At 36.8% G+C, this 26327-nt stretch overlaps 1 protein-coding gene across 2 annotated transcripts in view; it reads right to left on the reverse strand.

Annotated features, from left to right (window-relative positions):
- Positions 1 to 26327, reverse strand: part of NAT1 (N-acetyltransferase 1) — a 59173-nt gene that overhangs the window by 14980 nt on the left and 17866 nt on the right. For both annotated transcript variants that reach the window (XM_083133782.1, XM_083133783.1), the window contains 8 exons: positions 22117 to 22219; positions 19717 to 19896; positions 17120 to 17281; positions 15139 to 15356; positions 11286 to 11437; positions 9322 to 9489; positions 6868 to 7022; positions 5198 to 5366 (listed from right to left, as the gene is read on the reverse strand). In XM_083133782.1, the coding sequence (XP_082989908.1) occupies positions 5198 to 5366; positions 6868 to 7022; positions 9322 to 9489; positions 11286 to 11437; positions 15139 to 15356; positions 17120 to 17281; positions 19717 to 19896; positions 22117 to 22219 (1307 nt within the window). The remainder of the gene's footprint in view (positions 1 to 5197; positions 5367 to 6867; positions 7023 to 9321; positions 9490 to 11285; positions 11438 to 15138; positions 15357 to 17119; positions 17282 to 19716; positions 19897 to 22116; positions 22220 to 26327) is intronic.

The following is a 26327-nucleotide window of genomic DNA, read 5'->3' on the forward strand; positions in this document are numbered from 1 at the left end:
GATAACATTTGGGAAAACATAGCCTCACATCTGGAGAATAGAAACTGCAAGGAAGCAGTTTATTTAGTGGTCCTGGCAGAATTTCTGCAATCTACAAAAAAATATTAGATTTTCTTTTCATAAATGAATGTGTTGTTTCTGGAGAGAGGCAGACTCCAGAAGTCTGCAGTCTACTATATTTAGTAATTTTAATTTATAACCAATTATGGGGAGCTACTAAATGTTCCAATTTGGTCGGGACAGTTCACCATTTTTGCTCCCTGATCTGGCTTCTTTCGAACTGCAGTCTTTATGAGAAAATGTCCTTTTTTGCTTAATTCACATTCAGACACGTTCTTCATTATAAGGATCATTCCATAGCGTTGGAGGTCACATTCAGGGTACGAATTCCCATGGTGAAAGGAGGGTCTCCCACTTTCATCTCATTTTATTAAATTTATTCCCCCATTAAAATTTTCCGAGGGTAAGAGTTTGTTTGCGTCATAACAACAAAGATAAGAAATTAGTTTTGACTTGAAACATTTTACTAAGAATAATAAGATAAACTCGTACAAAGAAGAAAGAACAAAGAATGATGTCTGGCAGTGTTTGAATGTTTTATACATCTCTTGTTCTCTCTATCTTTAGGGCTCGTAACAGCAACGGGTTAAAATGCAATTCTAGTCATAGATAAGATTTTAAAATTATATCAAATTGATCTAGTAATGAATGCAGTCATAGCTGCAAAGGGTGTTGTCCAGGGTATTCCAGGTCTGGAATACAGAAATTAGACCGACCTGTTATTTCTCCATTTCTCACCTCCTGTCGTCGGGAATAAAACATAGCACTTACATGTTAATTTCAAAGGAAACTAATGTCTTCAAGTTTCTCATATTTTGTCCCTCCACTTAGTTATCTTTAATTTGCAATCTAGTTTGCAGATAACACACACTGCTTGAAAGAAGATGTGGGATGCACAACCGACTGTCCTTTTATTAGCCACATTTCTTGAATTCTAAGTTTTCTTTTCGTCGGATTCAATGGAAAAGGGTAAGTACATAAAATTTCTACAATGTCTAAGTATGCCAGCTACATCTAGGTAGGGGGGTGGTACAAATTCGATGCAGAGGGTGCAAAAAATCTATTCTCATCCTGGGCACTAAAATCTCTAGCTACAACTATGATAAGGAAATACAAGGTAACCAAAGAAGTTCTTGCTGTTCTAGAGCAGTGATAATACCCTGGTGATAAAACTCGGGGGGGGGGGGGGGGGGCTTTGATGCAAAGAAGTCTGCGAGTGCATTCCGCAGGCCTCCCTCATTTGCAAATAATCTTCCACGGAGGTGGTTGTCGAGGGAATGAAAGAGGTGGTAATCTGTTGGTACAAGGTCCGGTGAATATGGTGGATGGCACAGTGTCTCCCAGCCAAGTTGCTGAAGGGTCTCCCGGGTCCTCTTTGCCACATGTGGCTTGGCATTGTCGTGCAGGAACAGCACACCCTTGCAATTCACCAATGCCAGCTCCTTCTGCTACAATGGACGGTGCACCCTTTGCAACTGCTGAGGTGGAAGGAGCTCATAATGCACCACTTGCCGACAATTCCACCATACAGAGAGCATAACCTTTCATGGATGAAGAGGTGGTCTTGAGGTGTGAGGAACAGGGTCACGTAGCGACAACCAATGTCTGGTACGCTTGGCAGTGTCATAGAGGACCCACTTTTCGTCACCAGTGAGCAAGCGATCAAATATGGGTGTATTCAGGTGCAGAGTAAGCAAGGACAAACAGGCTGTCACTCGTTGTTCCTTGTTGGCTGCCGACAATGTGTGGGGTACCCACTTGCTTAACTTGTATGACTTCCCTATCCCATGCAGGTGCAGTCTGACTGTTTCAGTGGAAACATGGAACCTTTCTGCAAGTTCATCACACGTTAGACCACTGACCACCTCGTTGGCTACTTTCAGGGCCTCGTCATCCAACACATGTGGTCGTCTGCTGCGAGGTTCATCCGGAAGGCTCACATCTCCCGAATGGAATTTCTGGAACCAATGCCTGGCTGAGCGTTCGTTCACGGCATTCTCTCCAAATGCCTGGCAAATGCGGCAGCTGACAGGCCCACTTTAAAGTCATACAACAAACACACGAGAACAAGCTGCTTTGATACCTCCATTTCTCTTCGACACTGGACAAGCTATAAACTGCTGTGTCTGCGCAATGTGCCTGTATTACTGACAGTCGATGGTCAGACTAACTCCTGATAGCTTGGCAGGCACATGCGTCATTTTGTTTCCTCTCTCCGAGTGCATGATTAATGGGACGTCAAAAATGGCAAGAACTTTTTTGTTTACATTGTATTTCCTTTCGAGAGACCATTAATAGATTTACACCATTATAGAAACGTAACACCAACAAAATTATGAAAATTTAATTATTATTAATAGAAAGCCATAAATAAAATATATTTAGCTATTAAAAACATTTCACCTATCTTCTAATTTCTTGACATTTTGAACCAGTTGTTAAAGGAATTAAATTGCTAGTTTATAAATGTAGCAAATTAATTTGTTTATGTGTGTTTATAAATATAAATTAATTAATATTATTTAATTGATATATAACCACGGTTTCGGGCTTGCACCCCCTCAAAAAAATCCTGGGTAGGGGCCTGATTTTAACATAGTTACACATTTTTACATATTTCGCAAGCTTTGGCCACATAAAAATCCAGCCCTTGGAATGAGTGTTGATCGACAAGAAGATGAGGTAAACTAATTTTACAAGAGTTTGGCAAAGTTCGTGAAAAAATTGCCACATCATTTAGTCACAGGCAAAACTTAAATCCCTGCAAATAGTGACGGAACTGGGAAATCAAGCCACAAATGAGACACTTGAGTGTGGACAATAGTGTGTTTATATCAGAATCCACAAATTTGATTTAAATATTCAGGAAATATTGATAAATGATGTCAATAAAACATTCATCTCTCTTTTCATCCAATTATCAGAACCCTCTACGATAGTACTAAATATTGATTGTAAACAAGAATTTTTCTTAGTTTTTGAAAGTAATTTCTGAATATCTTCTTAATAGCACCCAAAACAAAGTTAAATTGATCTCTGGTCGTGATCCATTGTAGAGAGCTCCAGCTGTTGCCCTCGCATGAGTCTCCTGCATAAACGGAACTTCCCAACCCATTCGTCTGTCGCAAGAAATCACTGCATGCAGCAAATCGCATGCGACCATCAAACTAAACCGCACCTTTAACATTTACTTGGATTTTGATACGTTTTCGTATAATTTTGCTTATTACAAAATTAATGTGTTTTTTGGACCTTGATACTTTTACGTTTGGTTGGAAACACCGACAGTTTTAGAGCAAGCTTGGGAAAGTCACATGGATGACTCAGCGGTGCAAGAATGGTTACGCACGAGTCCAAATTTTTTTTTTCCCCTGTGGAACAGTGGCCTTATCAAGCGCGGGCGAAGGTTCATTGAACTAGGGGAGGACTATGTGGAAAAATAGTACTGTAGTTCTTCTGGTGCTTGTAAAAAATATTTCTTACATCATATTTCCAGTTATACAGGGTGTCATTTTAATGGCACCCACGGACCGCGGAAACGTATAGAGGACATCAAAGCAAACAACTTTTCTCGGAAACATTTTTCTCGTTTGTGCGTCATTTCGGCGCTACAGTCGTTCAAAAAAGCCCGTTTTGCCGCCTGAATGCTGGCAATCACACACAACATTTGATTGCATTTGTGACGTCATATCCCATCGTGAAGCGATGAGTTCCAGGGTTGCCAGGAACACACATACTCCGCGAAAAATGACATAGCTACAATCAGCCACATTATGTACCGTAACACAAAACTAGAAAACACGTTCTGTAACCTAACAGGAGGTAAACAAACGATATGAAAAATAGTAGAAAGAAAATAGAATTCAAGTGGAAGTGGTCATATCAAATTTTGTCTCAGCTTACATGTCAAATAATTATTTGCAAATCTCGTTACCAAGTTGGCACCTACAATTTAGTCTATCCACTTCGTTTATCTGATACTAGTTGTCTGTGACACACTGAACAGATGACGAAATAGAAATGAAAGAACTCAAAATTCCAAAGGTAAGCAACAGATAATATAATGTACGTTCAGAGCATTTTGAGGCAAGTGGCAAAAATGATTGAAAATACAGGGATATAAGTAGTAGTAATACAAACTCTAAGACGACTGTGTGTTTATCTATTCACCGGATGCACATGTAATAGTTTGCAAATGTGAACAGGGCAGTACATTCGGTACTGATTCATCATTAGATCGTTACTGTGGTTGTACTTGTTTTAGCCGTAATGTAACAACGTGAACCTCTAATACTTCCGTTATCAGCACAAAAGTACCACAAGGCATCTGGACACAAACCTGTAGATATCAACCTTGCAACGAGATTTGCAAATATTTGACATGTAGTTGGGCGTAAACAGCCACATGTAAGCTGTAAGTCAAATAAAATGTATTGTTGTTGATATTTGAGATGTAGGCTGAGACAAAATCCGACATTAACATTTCATTTTGAATACTTTTTTACCATTTCTCATATCGTTGGTTCACTTTCCCCTTCCCCTGAGATGACTGCAGATCTTCTGGCTGTTCGGTCTGCTGAACGAGTTTCTCACTTCGTTTTACAGCTAATAATGTGGTTGGTAGTTTGTCATTTTTTACAAAATTTGTGTGTTCCTTGCAACCCTGCCGTGCGCTATTTCGCCGCAGGATATGATGTCACAGGTACGATCAAATGTGTTGGGTTGAGTTGCCAGCATACAGGCGGCAAAACGGTCTTTTTTGAACGGCTGTAGCGTCGAATCGACGCACCAACAAGAAAAATGTTACTGGGAAAAGTTGTTTGTTTTGATGTCCTCTATATGAATCTGTGATCCGTGGGTGCCATTAAAATGACACCCTGTATATTGAATGAGCCTTACAGTTCTAATCAAAGAGAAACTGACATATCAGGTTTAGCACTGTTTTCAAGGTTGAGAAAAAACAACTGATTTTCATGAAGTTCGGAAGCCCTAGCTATATCACTGTTATTTCACACCGTTTTTCTGTTATTTAGGTTAATCTCTTAGGATGAATAATGGTAAGATAAAATTGACGGCCGTGACACAGAAACAAACATGCCAAAATATAATTCAAATAGATAAACAGTACAATACTCACCACTCCTGTCCAACGTTTTGTTCATAATAAGTACAAGCACTTCAGGCACAAATCTTTCCGGCATCTTCTGCTCACGGTAAGCACTCAGTGTTTCTGGAAGATTCTTGTTCTTCATAAAATCTTCAAGCAAGTTGTCTATTTTCTTCATTACCTCCTCCTTACTTGGACCCTAACAGAATAAATACAAAATAAACTTTATTAATGGTTTCTCGCAGGTATTTCAATCATACCAACAGAGTGTAGTATAAAATTAATCTGGGCCACACAACTTATCAGCAGGAGTTATTCAAACATCAAGAGGGGTGATTTTTTTCAGACCATTTTAATAGTCTGAAATAATTCTTGTATGTTTTAAAGGATAATTGGATGAACACTAATATTAATATTTATCAACATTATAACTTTTAATTATTACAGCACAGTCCTTAACATAGTTACAACCACTCAGTTCTGAAATAACCATCACTAGCGTCACTTCTGGTAGAAACCACGAATGAATCAGAAGTATTCATCATAGTGGTAACATAAGAACAATTCAAACATGTTTTTCATTACCTATTTCATAGTATTGAATCATATGACATGGATACAAGGGCTACTTCTTTTGTAATAGCAACTTTGTTGGTATATGCTTGTCAGTTGTCGCTGGGACAAAAGAAAATCCGGTCTTGTATTACAAATCGTGTGTAGGTAATTGGTGCTGAATAGTACTGTTGTGTGGTAGAAGACGTTAAAGTGAGGTGTGTGCATAATACCACCCTGAATAAAGTTCACGCGTGAAGAACAGCAAATATTTATCAAATTTCAGGTTGCACGGCAAATTCACAAAGGCTTACGTGAGCCACGTGGGGACTATGTGACTGTTTTCAAATTGTAAAATGTATAATCACTTCTTGTGTAAAAGAAAAAGAAAGAAATGTTTTGTTGCGTAGCAACCAGTTGTTGAAAAACAATTGAAGGAGATAACAAGAACGTCTTTGGCATATAGTTCGAATCATAGTAATTGGTGAATTATTTAATGTATTTATTCAATGCAAATAAGTATACTCATCAGAGAACAGTGTTGTGATTTTGAACTATATACATTGTTATTTCATAATTTGCTGTGTGGTAGAACAGTGATTTACTTAGTATAATGTAAAATGCTCAAACCTCTACGACACTAGCAACTACGCTTTACTGTATCGCACCATTGCCAGATGGGCCAAGGCATTTGAAAATGGTAGTGAAGCAGCCACGAAAGAACATGGTGACTGGTATCCTCGCACGGCAACAGATCCAAACACAGATGTCACACAGCACAAGTGGTGCAGAACGTACTGCAACAATGGGGTAGGGAGTGTTGGAGCACCCACCTTATTCTCGTAACATGAGTCCCTGCGACTAGACTGATTTGTTTCTCAAGATGAGGGAACTGCTGAGGTAGAAAAAAGCTTTCCAGACGTACAGAGCATCATTTTGGTCACAGGATGGTGCACACTGGCACGAATGGCAGCTATCAATGGCATCCAACGACTGTGAGATGTTTGGAAACATGTTCACCCAGCAGCAGGAGATTACATTGAAGGATTGTAAATGATTCCAGGTATGTCTCTTTCTCATACATGTTGCCACTACAAGAAAAATGGCCCTCGTATTAAGATGAGAGAGCAAGAGCAATGTAACCTTACCTTATCTTTCTTGCCACCCCTATTTTTGTCTAGTGACGCTTGCTTTATAAGAATGGGGGCTTCCTTGTGGAGTAATGGTTTAGCAGGCTTTTGACTCAGCAAAGTAGTCTGCGGTGGCTGCAGCAATGGGTCAGCCAGTAACCCAGTTTGTCGACCTGGAAAGGAACAAACACTGTGAACAAGCACATTTCAACTTCACACAATACCTAGGTATAATTCTAAATATGAAGCAAGATTTGAGAGGTGCATTTCAAAAGTAAAGGCCAATTATTTATAAAAAGCAACTGGCAACAGTAATCTGATTGCACAGCGCAGTATCAACTAGTACATTTGCGACCCAGCAATTTTCACCCGCCAGCTGCTGGTTATACGTTAGAGCATGTCAAAATGGTTGCGGTTACTAGAGGCACATATTTTTGGTAAATAAAAAAAGCAAAATTTCGTTATAAAAACAGTCAATTTCAGGTTCAAAAGCTGTAAATAAAATGAAATTTTGCTGTTATAGTGGTGAAAAAACTGTATATAAAATGACATTTTTGTTTTGAAAATGTGAATATAATCCAAAATTTGATTTAAAAACTGCACTATTACACAAAATAAACGTATCCCTTCTCATTGCATGTTAAATCATTACCAGAATATTAAGTTTATTCCTGAATAAAGGGGTGCATTTTTGCTTCTCAAATATTTACAGCAGAATTAATCAATTTTCCGTGAATTGCATCACTCACAGCATACTTCGGACAGTGTTGCGTCTGTATATAAACTGTAAATTTCGTGTTTAAAGAGTCTATTTTGCATTTTGCAGTTCATTTCGTGACAAAACAGGGTAGAAAAATGCACTTCACACCTTTCAGAAACTAGAAAAATTGACATTACAATGTGTTATTTCACATTTAGTGTTTTTCTCAAAAACTAAATATGCATGCCTCGAGCGATTACACAATCCCACTAGTAGAGAAGTACGGTGCGAGATTCGATTTCTTAATGCCGAAGGTCACAATGCTGCCGAAATTCATGGAGATTTGTGTGGAAGTGTATGGTCCGAGTGTAATGAGTGAAGAAAAAGTATGGCAATGGTTTTGTGTTTACACCCACCAAATGGAAAAAAAAGGTCAAACAAACTCCATCTGCATGGCTGTTTTTTGGAATCAACAAGGTGTGTTTTGAGGGTGGGGTTCCATGGAGCTGTCTCAAAAGATGTGAAGAAACTGAGTTGTTGAAAAGTGTAGTGTTGGATTAGCGTAACTCTCATGTAGAGAGTATAAAAAACCTTGTTCAACAATACCAAAAGTGATTGGGAAAAATAATGGTGATTATGTTGAAAAACAAAATTGAAGTGTTTGCAACCACTAATCCTACAAAGTGGATATGTAGGCATTTGCAACCCGTAAAACTATAATGTTGCTAAACTTACTTTATTGATATAATCAATCGGCCCCTTCTTTTCAAATGCACCTTCTACTCTTCAAAGTATCCACTCAGATTCTTATGTAACCATCATCAGCTGGCTTCTGGTGGAAACCACGAATGTAAGAAGTAATCATCATTGTGGACATGTATCTGTAGCTGACCGACAAGTTGGAGTTTTATGCCAATTGAATTAAAATACTAGACTTTTATATGCATATAGAACTTGCTGTCATTCTTTTTCTGGGTGTATGTTGACTTTGGAAGTATTATATAAAAAGCAAGAAACCTCTCAATTCTTGTTACGGTATTTGCACATACATAACACGTACCCTGGTTTTGATGAAGAATGCAGCAAAAAATGTAGTCACCCTCCCATTCTATTAAAAATAACAGTCTACCGCAATGTGTTTGGTAGAGGGATGGATGTGGGAAAGAATTTGCGGCATTCCTCAAAAAGTGGTCCTACCCTACGTAATAACACAATGAATCACTTTCAAAATTAATGTTTGTAATTGCATTAAGGTTTAAATGCTTGCATATTATTTCTATATGTACTTCACGGACACACTGTGAAGCAAAGTCAAATTTTGTCACATTTCTAGTGTCACACACCTAACACATTTTCGTTAATGTTTTTCATGCATTCAGGCTGTCACCATACTGAAGTTTTTTTTAAATTTGTCAGCAGACGCCACATAGTACTTCATAATTCTATGAAATCAGTTCATTATGAATATTTTAATGCAATTCCATGTCTAGAACCTAACATTTTATGTGTGAAATGTCACACACAACACTGGAATGACCCACTTGGGGGTCTGTTGCTCACTGAGTACAAGTCTGGTTTTTCTAAAGTGGTTTTCACATAAAATATACTAGAAAACAAGACAGTACTTAGACAAACCAAATGTATTATACATTTACATTCATAAATAACAAAATTACAGCTTTCCCAGCTATTTACAGAAATAGAGATTTCTCTGTGTAGCAAACGAACTATTAGTAATGAATACTGAAATATATTAAAACAAAAGAGCTTACTTGGTGTAGGTCCAAGTGTAGTCTTTGGCAGCGTAGCCTGTGTCTTCGGTTTGATCATCATAGAGTTTGCCGCAGGACGAAGAGAAACTTCTTCTATGTTGCCCTGACCTTGAGGATGTGTCAGCACCATCTTGTTCTTGAACCTTGGGGGCAGTTCCTTGCTTCCCACTTAAAAAAGTAAGATTGTTGTTAAAAAAACTGACAGTTGCAACAGAAAACCACAAATTAATGACTAATAAACATTTTAACATTAATTTGTCACGTTTCTCCACAAATACTAGGGTTTAAGCCAACTTGTAATTTTAAAATATATCGATCAATCTGATAAAGAACTTTAATTGAAACTCCAGAGCACTGGTGTACATGAGAGAGATGTATATTACAGCTTAAACAAAGCTACAAATCTTGGAAGAGTTCGAGCTTAATTTAAATACCTTGTACAGAAGGGAACAAGGTTGCTCCAATTTTTTAATTATGGAATTCCCTGTCATTTCCAGGTTTTCTAGTCCAAAAATGAAACATTCAAATAGTGTCTAAAAAGAATGCAGAAACATGTTATTGCCAGAGAGTTTTATGCAGAAAAAAGACAGGAAAAACTTGTTTCCCGCCAGACAAAGTTCTTATGCAATGCCGATTTTGTACAATCATAAAGAATAAAATTGCCCCCTTAAAAGACAGGCGTATATAATGAAGAGATATCATTCTAAACCTACAAATAAACAGAGGCTGCAAGCAGTTTTCGTTGACTGTTCTGTGGAAAAGGTACCAGTTTTGGCTTGTATTGATACCAGTTGCTGACAAAATTGATAAGGACAGTAGTTGGCAATTAAAGAGAAAAGAAATTTTAATGAGCATTAATGAGCAGTTGGAATTCAAATTAAGGAAATGCCGTGGCCAGTAGATATGTACATTGCTAAAAACTTACCTGTAGACAAAGTTCTTGGCCTAAAATTTCAAATTCAAACTGGAATGAATATAAAGTTAAGTGATGGTGTAGTGCAGTTACAAAGCAGCAATAAGGTACTGCCAATTAAGTGGAATGGTGATAGTTTACTTAAAGGATGTACAATATTTCAGGAAAGTTTTTCTACACCCCAATTTTCACATGGGCAGACTATTCTAGTATTTTAAAATTGAAAATTTATTACAGAAATTCAAAAGAATCAATTTTGTACAAGACTGATGATAATCACAAGAACGAAAGAAATAAGTTTTTTGGGAGTGGAATCACAAGAACTGAATCCAGAAGTGTAAGTGAACTGAGTGTTCATTTCGCAACTACTACTCTTGCAGACTCCAGAATGCACATAAATTCCAGACGATCTGTAAAATTCCCTGATATTTCCTGTTTTCCAAATGCATACCAACTCTGAGGGAATGTCCACCATTCTATCATGTGTACACACTCATGAGCATGGTTGGACGACACTCATCAGCAATGGCTTGGTGAAAATTCTTCGATAGAAATCACACCATCTTTTATTCTCTACACAAGCCACATATGCATAGCTTATGATTCAAATATCAATATTTTACTAATATGGAAAGTATAAATAATTCCAGAGACAACTAGGATATTTGTACAAATAGCATATTATTGTTAACTTTTTCCACTATCCGATTCATTCATTACTGCACATACATCTATATTGAATCCAGTATATTCAATGGGAGATGCCATTTCTCCATTTGTGTCCACATGTGAAAACAATATTTGTAACATTATCAAGAGTTTAATACAATGAAAATGCCCACAAAAAACAATTCTTTGAGGTACGTATATTTAAAACTGCCTATAAACCAACTGGAATATATTGTGTTTGTCTACAAAAGATACTGCACGAGGCAAAATTTCATTAAAAAAACATTAACATGAACAACACGTATGACCACCTTTTTAAATTGTAAAAAACATCACAACACGTATGACCACCTTTTTAAATTGTAAAAAACATCAAACTTACAGTTGTTGTAGTTCTGTTGTTGATTCTGCTGATTTTGCTGTTGTTGCTTATTCTGATTGTGGTTAAAATTCTGTCTATTATGGAAGAAATTCTGTTGTCCAAACTGTTGTTGCCTTTGCCGAAACCCTGACTGGTAGCCATTTGTCCCAAATCTGAAAACCATACAAAGACTTATTACTTTGCATTAATCCCAACCACATGCTTAATTGATGCATTTCAATGATCATCCGTTGCCAAAAGCAAGGGCAGACCAAGCTACAGTGAAATCTTAGTTATACGTATTTTCCCTTCATGTGCCCCATGAAATATGCATATGTATTATTGAAAGATAATTAAAATGGTAAAATTAGGTACACAGAGAAAACAAGTACTATATAGCGACCACAAACAAAAGAACCCTCGGCGAAAAGTCGAAAAAAGCGAAATTTTGGATTCACTGAAAATTTTGTGGTTTTGAAAGAAAGGTTTCTCAAGTGATGCTGTGCACTGACATCAAGTATACTAGGCCACAAAAGGTTCATTAGATTATGTTTCACAACTAATTTCAACCTAATTTTATATTAGTCAACAAGCTGACATAACCGAACAATTTTTATTTATAATTATGCCATAATTTATTTGTCAATAATTCCAATAGTACATATTAATTACAATATTATAGTGTAATTGAATCTTTAGCTTGTAAATTACAGAAATGTTGTAATTAATTATATTGTTGGTTTTTAATGAAAAAACCTGTTGAATCCTCCAAACACTAATGTAATGTACACCCAACGGCGAAAGAAATAGTAGGCGAATTGTCCACCCCCATTTTAATTCGGTCTGTGTTACACATTGTGATGACAATGAATTGGAATAACGACTTCAATATGCAGAGAGCAATGCCTGCTTCGAACCAATATACTTTCATTCCTTAAAACAACACAGAATGTAGAATAAAAAAGTAATTAAAATTACGGTGGACAATTTGCCTGCCATTATCTTTACCCTTTCCAATATTCCATGCTTTATCTCAACATACAATGGAACCTCTAAGCTGATATTTTCTGACTTTTCCTACAATGCTTCCAAGTATACAGTGACAAATTTTCATATTTCTATGTTAATTATTAAAATAAATAATCAGAAATACCTAGAACAACCAATGATTTTCAAGTGGATGTCTGTTTTCGCATTCTCGATGACTGATTTGTTGTTTCCTGGGCATGGGGAAACATGCACCTCTTATCATTACTCTTGAAGAAAGAAGAAAACTTGGCCTTGTGTTGACGAGTCATAGCGAAGAGGAGTGAGTGTACAGGAGTGCCTTGCCCTCCTGGAGCAGTTAGATTCAAGCAACAGTGGTGACGACAGCAACGATGAAGATTTTCGTGTTGCTAATGTGAACTTACAGAATGAGCCGCAGTGACAATAAGTACACATCATCCAGTGGTATTGCCTGGACCCCGATGAACCTTAGCAGTACCGCTTACACCACAGGTCGCACGCCAGCTCGCAATATTGTGACACTTGCAAGTGGACCACCACACTTTGCTCGTCGTAACATTGGGTCAAATCCTGTTAAAGCCTGTTGCTTGGTGAATGAATCTATGGTGAAACACATTGAAACATGTAGTTGCCGAAGCACGATGTCATCTTGGAGATGACAGTAACTGGAATGTTATTCTGGAGGATCTGGATGCATTTTTCACCCTTATGTATGCCCGTGGTGCAGTAGGTCATTCAAAACTTTGTGCAGATTTGTAGAACAAGAATTGGGTACCACCTGTGTTCAAAGAAACAATGTCACTGAATCGGTTCCGTGAAATCATGCGGTATCTTGGACTTGATTTCAGAAGCAGCAGAGCTGAGCGTATGGCCTCTTAACAAATTTGGTCTCGCTAATGACACTTTGTACAAGCTGATGGAAAAATTATTTGTGCTATAGTCCTGGACCAGAAATAACCGTTGATTAACAGTTGTTGCCATGTAAATCAAGATGCAGATTTATCAGAATACATGGCAAATAAGCCGGATAAGCTTGGCATCAAGTTCTGGTTAGCAGACGTAAAATCCAAATGTGTCTTGAATGGCTACATGTATTTGGGCAAGGATGAAGAGTGAAGAGCAACCAAATGATGTACAACTTGGGGAGAGAGTGGTGTTCAAATTAATGCAACCACATCTACATTCCGGAAGCAAAGTCACTACTATAGCTCTTTTCAGTTCTTACAGCAGGCACTCTAGAAGCTGGCAGGGGAAGTGGGGAGCAGGGATTACGCAACAGACCAACCACACAACACCAGTGGTGCCGAGAGACACGACATGGCTGGAAAAAGTACTACGTGAAACTAGTTCTACTGGCCACTACGTTCCTTATCATGCTGGATTGGTTGCTTCCACGCTCCCCACTTCCCCTTCCAGCTTCTAGAGCACCCACCGTAAGAACTGAAGAGCTATAACAACTTTTATACTTCTGTGAAACTTTCAGATGAACTTTCTGCAAAGAACCACAATTGTTGGGACGATGCATCTGAAGAAGCGAGAACTGCCTCCAATTGCAAGTGACACTTCAACGCCACGATATTCATCTGTTGCACTGAGAAATGGAAACAACATACTTACAATATATAGGTGCAAGAGCAAAAAGAATGTTGTGATTCTTAGCACCATGCAAACGGATGTGTGTGTAGACGAAAGTGCAAAGAAGAAGTCAAACACTGTCACTAAATGTGGTGTAGATGTAGCAGACCAGATACTGAGGAAATACAGCACAGGATGTGGACCTCGCAGGTGGCCTGTTCACGTATTTTACAACATTCTTGACATTTCCGCACTCAATGCTTGGATAATTTTCAAGGAATCATCGGGCTCCACAATTTCATGCAGAGGATTTATTCTTGTGCTGGTGTAAGAACTACGTGCTGGTGCTTTGCGCAACAGATGCCCTCCAATTGTTCCAGTACACACCACAAAACAAAAGAAGTGTGCCTTTCAACTGTGCAAGGGACAGAATAAGACTTCTGCAAGCTGTGAGGGATGCCAGACACCAATTTGTGGAAAATTTGTTGCTATCAGTCGAATGTGCATATTGTTCAACTTGAGCTGATGTCTAACGAACTTTGGAACATATTGTGTGCTAATTTGTATTGTGTTGAATCATATCACACTTTTTTTTGCTCTCTTATAACTTGGGGAGTTATATTGTGAAACAGGTTAAATCTTATATATTGTCATTTCAACTTAATCATTAACAAAATAATTTACTTTTAAAAGGGCTTGAATTTCTCATGAGGGTCAAGTTGACCCCCAATGGCAGTTTTAGGTTAGTCTAAAATCCGGGTGTTCCAGTGTTACAAAATATATATATATATATATATATATATATATATATATATATATATATATATATATATGGTTTACACCAGTATGAAGTGTGGAACATCCTGCAAATGGTGCCAATTTTGTTCCACACACTGCTCAAGTCTGTCACTGAAAACTTGTCTTTTCTCTGCAAGAAAATGCCTGCCAAATGTTTTGTTTTTGCATCGCATGGTGGGATTCCACTCCTCACTAGCTGCCTATCAGTCACCATGGAACACAACGCCCCACACTTTCATTGTTGATGTGTTGAAATGTGTGCCATTCGAAAGATTTTATTTTCCGCACTTCACGTTGGTTTTTCTTATACATCATTTTAAAAATTATCAGGTTTTTCTGCCCCACCATGTAGCTTGATTCTCATCACTTTCAAATCAATAGGAACCCTGTACAATTGCAAATAATTTGCTTGAAAATTGCAATTTTTTCTGCAAAAGTTAACACTTCATTCTACACCCCAAATCTGCATTACCTCCTATAATTTAGAACTCACCCAAATTTGTCTTGCGTAGTTGGAATTACACCAGGACCAATTCCCAAAGTTGAGCCACCAACCGGGAAAGGCCCCAAGACATCATCTAAACCACTCCTCATCTTCAAAGGATTGCGAAAGAATTCTTGTGCTCCACCAGAAGACATCCCACTGACGCGTGAGCCTTGGATATTAGGCATGTTCATATATCCTCTGTCCCTGGTATCTTCATCACGAATCTGAAACAAACATGGGATTCATTGCAAATGTTAAAACTAATGAAGCAAAGATTAACCAACTCTAAATCTGAGAAATAGAACATCACTCCACAACTTTATCAGTTAGGGACAAACAAAACTAAAGTAATTCAGGCACCAGCTTTTTTCTCTCAATATGGGCTAAGAAAGCCATGAATAAAAAACCAAGACACATTTTGAAATGTGATCTTCAATTTAGAAGGCTCAACTGGTAACAGCATGAATAAGTATCCGATACATTCTAATGTATCAATAACTCGACCAAATCGCTGCAGAGTTTAGAATGCAAAAATTATAACGACATGTTTATTATTCTGATTTAATGATACACATGACTAGAGGCATGCAAATTTCGTTTTTGACGAAAACACGAAATATGAAACAACATGCTGTAATGTTCATTTTTCATGTTTCTGAAATGTCTAGGGTGCATTTTTCTACCTTGTTTTGTCACGAAATAATGCGAAATGAACTGCAAAATTGACTCTTAAACATGAAATTTACCGTTTATATGCCGACGCGACACTTTCTGAAGTCTAAAGTATCCTGTGAGTTATGCAATTCACGGGAAATTGATTAATTCTGCTGTAAATATTTGAGAAGCAAAAATGGACTCCTTTACACAGGAATAAACTTAATACTCTGGTAAGTACATAAATGTGCTATTAGAAGGGATAAGTTTATTTTGTGTAATAAGTGCAATTTTTAAATCTAATTTAGGATTATATTCACAATTTTAAAACCAAAATGTCATTTTATATAGGACTTTTGATGTGATTATTCACCGCTATAACACTGAATTTTATTTACCGCTTTTGAACCCGAAATAGACTGTTTTTGTACCGAAATTTTGCTTTTTTATTTACCAAAAATATGGGCTTCTACACATGACAAACAAAACAAACATGAACTACCTGTAGAGGCACATATTTTTGGTAAATAAAAAAGCAAAATTTCTGTACAAAACCAGTCAATTTCTGGTTCAAAAACTGTAAATAAAATTAAATATCGCTGTTATATCGGTGTACAGTGGGATCCATGAGTATTACCGTGTAAATTGTTCATGACTATATTCATTAATTTCTCTTACATCCTGTGAGTTTTTAAGCGATGGATTTTTATGTATGCTGGTGCAGAAGTTGTCAACACCTTGTTTTGAGTTTTCTTTTAATTCTTGAAGCTCTTGTTGGGTCAAATAAAGTACACGAACATAGTGATGGATAATTTGCAAGGTAATACTTCTGGATCCCACTGTACAAGCACCACATAAAATGACATTTTGGTTTTGAAAAATGTGAATATAATCCAAAATTTGATTTAAAAACTGCACTATTACACAAAATAGACATCCCTTCTAATAGCACATTAAATCATTACCAGAATATTAAGTTTATTCCTCTATAAAGGAATGCATTTTTGCTTCTCAAATAATTACAGCACAATTCATTAATTTTCCATGAATTGCATAACTCTCAGGATACCTCAGACTTCAGAAAGTGTTGCACCTGTATATAAATGATACACTTAGTTATTAAGAGTCTATTTCGCATTTTGCAGTTCATTTTGCATCATGCTGTGACAAAATAGGGTAGGAAAATGTACCTAACATTTCAAAAACATGAAAAATTAACATTAGAATGTGTTATTTCACATTTTGTGTTTTCGTCAAAAGCGAAATATGCATGCCTCTATCTGTTATTGAAAATTCCCTTTTAGATTTACAATGAAACAATGAAAACACCTACCTCTCGTATAGGCATGGGTCCCTCAGTGTTTGCAGCCTTCCGCGGGACCCACTTGTTCTTGCGCAGCTCAATTGTATCTCGCAGCATGAACCGGATGCGAAGAGGCAAGTCATGGTTCTCCGCCAGTTGAGCCATGCGGTCAAAGTACTGGTTCATTAGGCTCTGAAAGGGAAGAAAAATAGATTAATACGACCAAGAAAAACCTTGGTTCATTTACTGAAAATAAAGAGAAGAGCATTGCACCATGCAAGGTCACAGATGATTTACAAACTGATGTGAACAATGCTCCAACCTGTTCTGCAATTCGAGCATATTAGGTAAAAAGTTGATTTTTTTCATCTCTACGAAGAATTAACAAGAAGTACATGCTTTACTTACTTAGAAGAGGGTGGAGGGATAACTTGGGTGTTTTGAACAAGCCATTGCGCAAAAAACACAAGAACGTAACTCCTAAGAGATGGACATACACCAGTCCAGCTTTCAAAGTGAGTCTATACATAAAAAAAAAAAAAAAAACAACACTACATCTTTTTTGGGAGCTACTTTCCCTCCTTCTCACATGAGCATTACATTCAACAGTTTTATCAGTATATCTTTTATTTCCTAAAGTAAAACCACTCATCTCAAAAATGTGCTTCAGGATAAAGCATTTCACTTAATGGGTGAAGTGAGCACTTGCTCCAGCTGTGATCTCATACTTTGCTGTGAATTAAAAGAAAAAAGTACATTGTTATGTATTCCTAGGTAACCAGGGTGGGTGGAAAGTATGCATGGGAACTTTTTTCCAAATTAAAACAGAGTATTTCATGTTGAGGGGAATAAACAACGCAGTTGAAAATATACGACGTAAGCGAGTTACTAAAGGTATATTCGCGAAACTTACTTGTAAATGTTCTATTACTTTCGGTGGTCTCTGCCACCATCCACTTGGGAAATCTATGCTTTACTGTTAATAGTAAAGGCAGAGGTCACCGAAATTGATAGAACATTTACAAGTAAGTTTCGCAGATATACCTTTAGTAACTCTCTTACGTCTTATATATAAAACAAAGTAAATGCACATTTTTTTTATTAATGCAATAAATTTGCCTCTTCGGTGTGTGCAAGATGTACTATGAAAGTATCTAACTACAGTGCAGCCCACATGGCACCCTACCAGAATGTAACTCCCGTCAAATCTCTATGGAAACCATTGGCTTCAAAATGACAGGTTTTCAGAATTACATTCAAAATAAGCACATCCCTTGACACAAGGGATGTTGGAAATAATGTCATAGTCATCCACACATTTCTGGCACGTTTTTAGGAAATCTCAGTTTACACGAACAGTTCAGCTTCTGAAATTGCTTCACTCTCTCCTGATATTCTTCTTTACTTCTAATATGTGGGGGGTTTGTTTCCTAGATATAATTTTGTTGTAAGGTGTATTTAAACTATAGCAAAACACAAACGACACTTGGAACACTAAACACTTTAAAAGTACAACTGGAATAAAATCTTTAAGTTATTGGAATGAAATGGGGTTACGAAATTCACAAGTTATGAGCAAAGCCCTATGTTTCAGTTGTCGCTCTAGCACCGCAAGCTGTTACAAAACTCAAGTGACCATTTAGAGTGTCTTGTTACCAAAGCTCAGGAGAAATTTCCAAAAATCATGCCATACATGTGCGGTAGCATGAGGACATTTCCAACATCCCTGTGCCAAGGCACGTGTTTATTTTGAATGTAATTACAACTGTAATTCATTTCGAAGCAAACTGTTTCCATAGTAAAGATATCGCATGCCATTTGTCTGGCCAGGCACCAAGCAGGCCACCAACAGGTACACAAGGAACAGTAAAACTCACTGAATAACATTCATGTGCAGGTGTGCACAAACTAAGATTTGGGAATATTAATAAGACTCCTCTGTCCTACTTCATGGACATAATTCAGAAATTTGCAGGAGAGCAAAGATGTTAGGTTATAATTTTTTTCATAAAAGAAAATACCTGTATAAAACAGTTCATCCAATGCTTGAATATGAGAATAGAATTGTTTCTTGAGTCACCTTCAAAAAGTTAAATCTGCTTTTTATCAGATGACTACGTAAAAAGTTTAAAAATAATTACTATGAACAGCATTATTCCAAATGGCATCCACATTTACGTGTGTCTACCTTAGAAGAAAATTAAAAAGGAACAATTATATACAGAAGATATTGTATTTTTAATTTGATAGTGCATGCTTTTTGTATAATTTAAATTTTATAACATTCAAGTGGAGTACGAGGAAAAATCTCAATGTTAACATCTCTAAAAAATTCATATTAAAGAACTGAATTTATGAAAATCTACAGAACTTACAATGATGTATAAGATTGTAGGATCTATTGTATCAACTAAAGGTTAAAAGATCTATTGTATTCTCTTGTATTTCTATATTCAATTTTGTAATTTACCTATTTTGAAAAAGCGATGTTCTTTGTTTACATAATGTGATCAGAACTTAAATATAACTATACCAAGACGAAAAGGTGAGACTATGGCTAATAGTAAATTCAGTCTCTCGTCAACAAAGAACAACATTTACCACAAAAAAAACATGTCAGAACTTACTTTGCCTTTTTCTGTATCCAATACTCGTCCACAAGTTTTCATTATCTGACAGAGGCATTCCAAATCCTCAGCCATATCTCGCGTCCCCCCCCTCCGCCTCTTATTGCCCAACAATGTCTGACAACATTTGTGTAAGATCGAGTCACGCAGGATCTCCAACTTGCCAAGCTCTCCAATGAACTGTAATATCAAACAGAAAAATGTATTTACTACAATATATATAAAAATTATTTAAGGTCAACATGTAAAATCTAATTTGGAACATGCAGAATCAAGGAATAACAATGTGAAAGGGATAGACATAAAATTTTAGCCAATACGAACAAAGTACAGATATAAAATTTAGTGACAGCGATATTCTGCCGATCCAATATACAATTCCAAATGGTCCATTTACCTCCTGGATAAATGTATTTTCCCAGATGAACCACGCATTTACAATGCACTAAAAACATATGGCATGAAGATTACATGTTTATGTCCATAAAAATTTTAACTAAATGGCACAATATTGCACAAAATTGTAAGATATTTATAGATATAAAGGTAATTTTACCAGATGTGTTTACATTAGCAGATACCGATCAGGTACAGATTTATCTGTCCCATCCCTAATATATTATTAAAAGCTAAATTTTTTAAAATAATAAAGCCCGAAGATAGAGTGAAAACATGTGCAGTAAAAACATTAGTTTATATTTTCCACCCTTGTAAGATTTTTCATCTCAGTCTACTGAAGAAATTTAAGGCAGCTTTAAGATCAATGCAACAAGCCAAGCTGTTCCTCAGACTAAGCGGTTTTTCTGAATACCGGCATGGTGTCCTCAGTTTTTTTTGTTGATTGTAGACTTAGGGGCCTGTGTTACTTGTTCCTTCAGTGTGAACCTCTCCATTGCTTGTTGCTAAGTCTGAAACCTCCCTTAAATTGATGTTCCACTGTAAAGCTATTTGTGTTGATGTTCATTCTATCAAATGTTCAAAACTAATTGAAGCTTCTCTCAGAAATGTTAATGGTAAATAAATGGTGGAGAAAAAAGAAAAGTTATGTTGGCAGACTGAATCGATCATGTGGACACTTGTGGCTCTTCCTTTTCTGCCACTTTGGGCTAACTGTGAAGATCAGGATGAATGATGATCAGATAAAATTGGAGGTGTACAGCGACATACCAGAGATGAAACAGGTGTCACAGTGGAAGATGCAGCCCAGAGTAAGGGTATTAAATGAGGGTATTGAGGGACATTTCAAAACACGACTATTTATCAAACCTACTGCAAAGGAATTAACTTTGATTTCTTATTAGCATGTTTCTCTCACTTGTGGCTAGAATTTGCAGGGGTAGACAAAACTAAAAAAATATTTCAGGTGACAGCCACCTTTCCCCAGCCTAAGAAACCTATGAATCAAACTATGATAAAGCTACACACTTTGAAATGTGACCTAAACATTTAATTATTTAATCAATACAAGAGTGAGTGGATGAAAAATAATTCGAGTGGCCTTCCTAAAGAAGGCTCAACTGGTAACATCATGAATAACTCAACTATGCAATACATTCTAATACATGTTCTACTCTAACATATCGCTGCAGGTTTTAAAATTCAGCTAGTCAACAGTGCAAACAATTATAATGGCACAGTTTATTATTCTGATTTAATGATACACAATACACAAAATCATTTTAAAAAAGACATACGGCAATGGTTATTTTTTAAAAAAGCAATGGAAATTTCCTCCAGTGAATTTTAATTACAAAAATGGAATAGAAACTACATTTGAAAATTCAGGTGCAAAGTGAAAATTCTCAGGAGACATGGTGTCTGAGTGCCCTGTATTTTCCTACTCCTGGGAATTAGTGATATCATGAAACTGATGAAAGGGCACTAACGAAGAACACACATGCCAGAATTCAAACCCCTGGCATCATAGCATGGACGTTACTCAGGGAATTAAGTGAACCACTACTAATCAACAGGTATATAAGTCCAATTTTCCGCTGGCAGTTGACCTTCATGGCTATTTTTTGGGATTTAAAATCTGTAGGGGTAACATACATATCTATCTATCTATCTATCTATCTATCTCTATCTCTCTCTCACTGTCACTCTCTCTCTCGTTCGTCCAGGACCACGTGTGCAGGTGTACCATTAACCCCTGTTAATTTTTGGTGTTCGTATCAGTGTTGGGAGAACTATCTAGCTTTACAATATGTTTGGCAACCAACATGTGGTGTATCTGATGCTCATTTGTTTTGTCCCGCTAACAGCAATCTGTGGCCGTATGATACGAAAATGCCCGATGCAAGTAAGACAATTTAACCAATCACTGCTTCCCACCTGCCAGCTGGAAATGTGACCAGTATTGTAGTACTAATTACTCAAAATAGCAGAAAAGATATGTACCTTGATGTTGCCAAGCATCTTGCGCTTGGCAAGTTGCCGGCGCTCCTCTTCTTCTGGAGCAAGTGGGCCATCTCGATGCTCAAAGGCTTCTGAAGCTTTAGCTCTGAAAGATCAGATACAGGACAATTAAAACAATGCTGTATCACAACTACCTACAATCACAATTATAACAGAAGAGGGGGAGGGGATGTAATACTAAAATTCCTAAGTGCAAAGTATGCAATACTTAAATAGGCATATATATTTAGTTTCTGAAAAAACTCTCGAAACTTGAAATAACATACTGTTAATGCTTCTTTGAAAGGTGTGGGGGTTCATAATTTTGCCATCTTTTGTCAAATTATGCAAAATTCAAAATAAACATGAAATATAGAGCTTATTTATCGACGCAACACTTTCTGAAGTGTGAATTATCCTGCGAGCCACGCAAATCATATAAAATAAGACTAATTTAGCTGTAAATATTAGAGGAGCAAAAATGGACACCTTTACACAGGAATAACCTTATCACTCTGATAACTACATAAAAATATACCATAAGCGGTAACTTTCTTTTGTGTAATAAGTGTAGCTTTTAAATCAAATTTAGGGTTTTATTTACCATTTTAACACCAAACTGCTGTTTTTTTATACTGCTTTTGATTCCAAAATGTGTCATTGTTGTACCGAAATATTGATGTTATATTCACCAATATATTGCTCTAGTGTTGCTGTGAGAAATAGGTCTCACGGTTACCAGATATCCCAGGTTTTAAAGGCCAGTGCCTTATTAAAACTTAAATGCTGCAAGGTTTGAAATAAAAATGTATGTTTCGGTAACTACGAATGTTAGTAATTTCTTTTTTAGTACACATTAGCCTACAAGCCTATGGTAAAGAAACTATTTTCATTCATCAAGCAGAAGATGAAATTTTAAAATTTCCAACATTGGGCACACGTATGCAACACTGCAATTTGAGGGTTTAAAACAGCACCTCCATACTGCGTGGTGGGTGTTCCAGTCTTATGACAAGTATTGTACTTCTACTGCTGATACTTTCAGAGAAAATAATTTATTTAAAAGAAATGGTTTTTCTCTACTTTTTTATCAAGCCCCTCACATCAAAACATAGCCAGAATCAAATTAAAATTCCTCCTCCTTTTCACACAGATGTCTTTGGCAATTTCTGATGCGGTTAAAATTAGACCTTATCTAAATTAAAATTCGTTCAGAATTAGGGTTGTTAGTCTAATGAGTATCCTATGCCAGAACAAAATAAATACAAGGAAACAAGTTTCATTTTGATGTTTACGAAAAGTAACCACCACTCGGTTACTTCAACAAACCATCACTAGTTTCACTTCTGGTAGAAACCGCGAATGAATGAAGTATTCATCATAATGGAAAGATGCTTGCTTCAGAAAGTGAGGACAATCGCAAAAATAGTCAACAAGCTATTGAATATTTCACAGTATTCATGCTATGCCTGAACTAAATTAATAGCAAGACATAAGGTTAATTTTGTTGTTTACGAAAAGTATCAACCACTCAGTTACTTCAACAAACCATCACTAGTTTCACTTCTGGTAGAAACCGCGAATGAATGAAGTATTCATCATAATGGAAAGATGCTTGCTTCAGAAAGTGAGGACAATCGCAAAAATAGTCAACAAGCTATTGAATATTTCACAGTATTCATGCTGTGCCTGAACTAAATTAATAGCAAGACATAAGGTTAATTTTGTTGTTTACGAAAAGTATCAACCACTCAGTTACTTCAACAAACCATCACTAGTTTCACTTCTGGTAGAAACCGCGAATGAATGAAGTATTCATCATAATGGAAAGATGCTTGCTTCAGAAAGTGAGGACAATCGCAAAAATAGTCAACAAGCTATTGAATATTTCACAGTATTCATGCTATGCCTGAACTAAATTAATAGCAAGACATAAGGTTAATTTTGTTGTTTACGAAAAGTATCAACCACTCAGTTACTTCAACAAACCATCACTAGTTTCACTTCTGGTAGAAACCGCGAATGAATGAAGTATTCATCATAATGGAAAGATGCTTGCTTCAGAAAGTGAGGACAATCGCAAAAATAGTCAACAAGCTATTGAATATTTCACAGTATTCATGCTATGCCTGAACTAAATTAATAGCAAGACATAAGGTTAATTTTGTTGTTTACGAAAAGTATCAACCACTCAGTTACTTCAACAAACCATCACTAGTTTCACTTCTGGTAGAAACCGCGAATGAATGAAGTATTCATCATAATGGAAAGATGCTTGCTTCAGAAAGTGAGGACAATCGCAAAAATAGTCAACAAGCTATTGAATATTTCACAGTATTCATGCTGTGCCTGAACTAAATTAAAAGCAAGACATAAGGTTAATTTTGTTGTTTACGAAAAGTATCAACCACTCAGTTACTTCAACAAACCATCACTAGTTTCACTTCTGGTAGAAACCGCGAATGAATGAAGTATTCATCATAATGGAAAGATGCTTGCTTCAGAAAGTGAGGACAATCGCAAAAATAGTCAACAAGCTATTGAATATTTCACAGTATTCATGCTGTGCCTGAACTAAATTAATAGCAAGACATAAGGTTAATTTTGTTGTTTACGAAAAGTATCAACCACTCAGTTACTTCAACAAACCATCACTAGTTTCACTTCTGGTAGAAACCGCGAATGAATGAAGTATTCATCATAATGGAAAGATGCTTGCTTCAGAAAGTGAGGACAATCGCAAAAATAGTCAACAAGCTATTGAATATTTCACAGTATTCATGCTGTGCCTGAACTAAATTAATAGCAAGACATAAGGTTAATTTTGTTGTTTACGAAAAGTATCAACCACTCAGTTACTTCAACAAACCATCACTAGTTTCACTTCTGGTAGAAACCGCGAATGAATGAAGTATTCATCATAATGGAAAGATGCTTGTTTCAGAAAGTGAGGACAATCGCAAAAATAGTCAACAAGCTATTGAATATTTCACAGTATTCATGCTGTGCCTGAACTAAATTAATAGCAAGACATAAGGTTAATTTTGTTGTTTACGAAAAGTATCAACCACTCAGTTACTTCAACAAACCATCACTAGTTTCACTTCTGGTAGAAACCGCGAATGAATGAAGTATTCATCATAATGGAAAGATGCTTGCTTCAGAAAGTGAGGACAATCGCAAAAATAGTCAACAAGCTATTGAATATTTCACAGTATTCATGCTGTGCCTGAACTAAATTAATAGCAAGACATAAGGTTAATTTTGTTGTTTACGAAAAGTATCAACCACTCAGTTAGTTCAACAAACCATCACTAGTTTCACTTCTGGTAGAAACCGCGAATGAATGAAGTATTCATCATAATGGAAAGATGCTTGCTTCAGAAAGTGAGGACAATCGCAAAAATAGTCAACAAGCTATTGAATATTTCACAGTATTCATGCTGTGCCTGAACTAAATTAACCCTTAGTTTGCCGCCGTAACACATATGTTACAAAAAAAGTATGTCCCTTGTAGCCGCTGTAACACATGTTACAAACAGCTTTAGATACAATTATCGAGGGTTTGCCACACTTATATTTGTATATTGAGGTTGAAACACTGACAGTTCGTTCGGGAACATGTTTTGCAATCATGTTTCGAAAATTCCAAATCCCCCACCCCCTCCTTTCTCAGAATATGTCACGTGTTTGGGCTCACCCAAACACGTGTTCGCTCTTCAGTTGACAGACACAATAAATGCTTGGTATTTACGATGCTGTTTTCCTCCAAGCTTCCAACGCTGTGATTTAGTACTGATAAGGCACACATTCTTCTTTGTGTTTAGACCTGGTGATGGAGCTGAAGTAGTGGCGGGGATTAGGGGGTAGGGGAAGGAGAGAGGGGATTGGATGAGGTTTGGCATTGTCAGCTTTCTGTCGCCTCTATGTTAGAAATGCAATGAAGCTTGACGATAGCCAGAGGCCAAAAGCATGAGTCTAAAGCGTGCGTCTATCCAGAAGTATAGACAAAAGAAAGGATTGCAAAGGCTCCGTCCCTCCTCTGTTAGGACTAACAAACGCCTCACCATAAACACTTCGTATCCTATAACAGTTCATCGATTTCCCTAACGCACAAACGTTTCCTTCCGGACATATTTCCACAAAGAGCCGAGTCAAAAGGGAGAAATAGATTCACAGTAGCTACACAAGATGCAAGTGCGAACGAAAAAAGC

This window comes from Lepisma saccharinum, chromosome 13, assembly GCF_977018435.1.
Source record: "Lepisma saccharinum chromosome 13, izLepSacc3.1, whole genome shotgun sequence".
In the NCBI taxonomy this organism is placed as follows: domain Eukaryota; kingdom Metazoa; phylum Arthropoda; class Insecta; order Zygentoma; family Lepismatidae; genus Lepisma; species Lepisma saccharinum.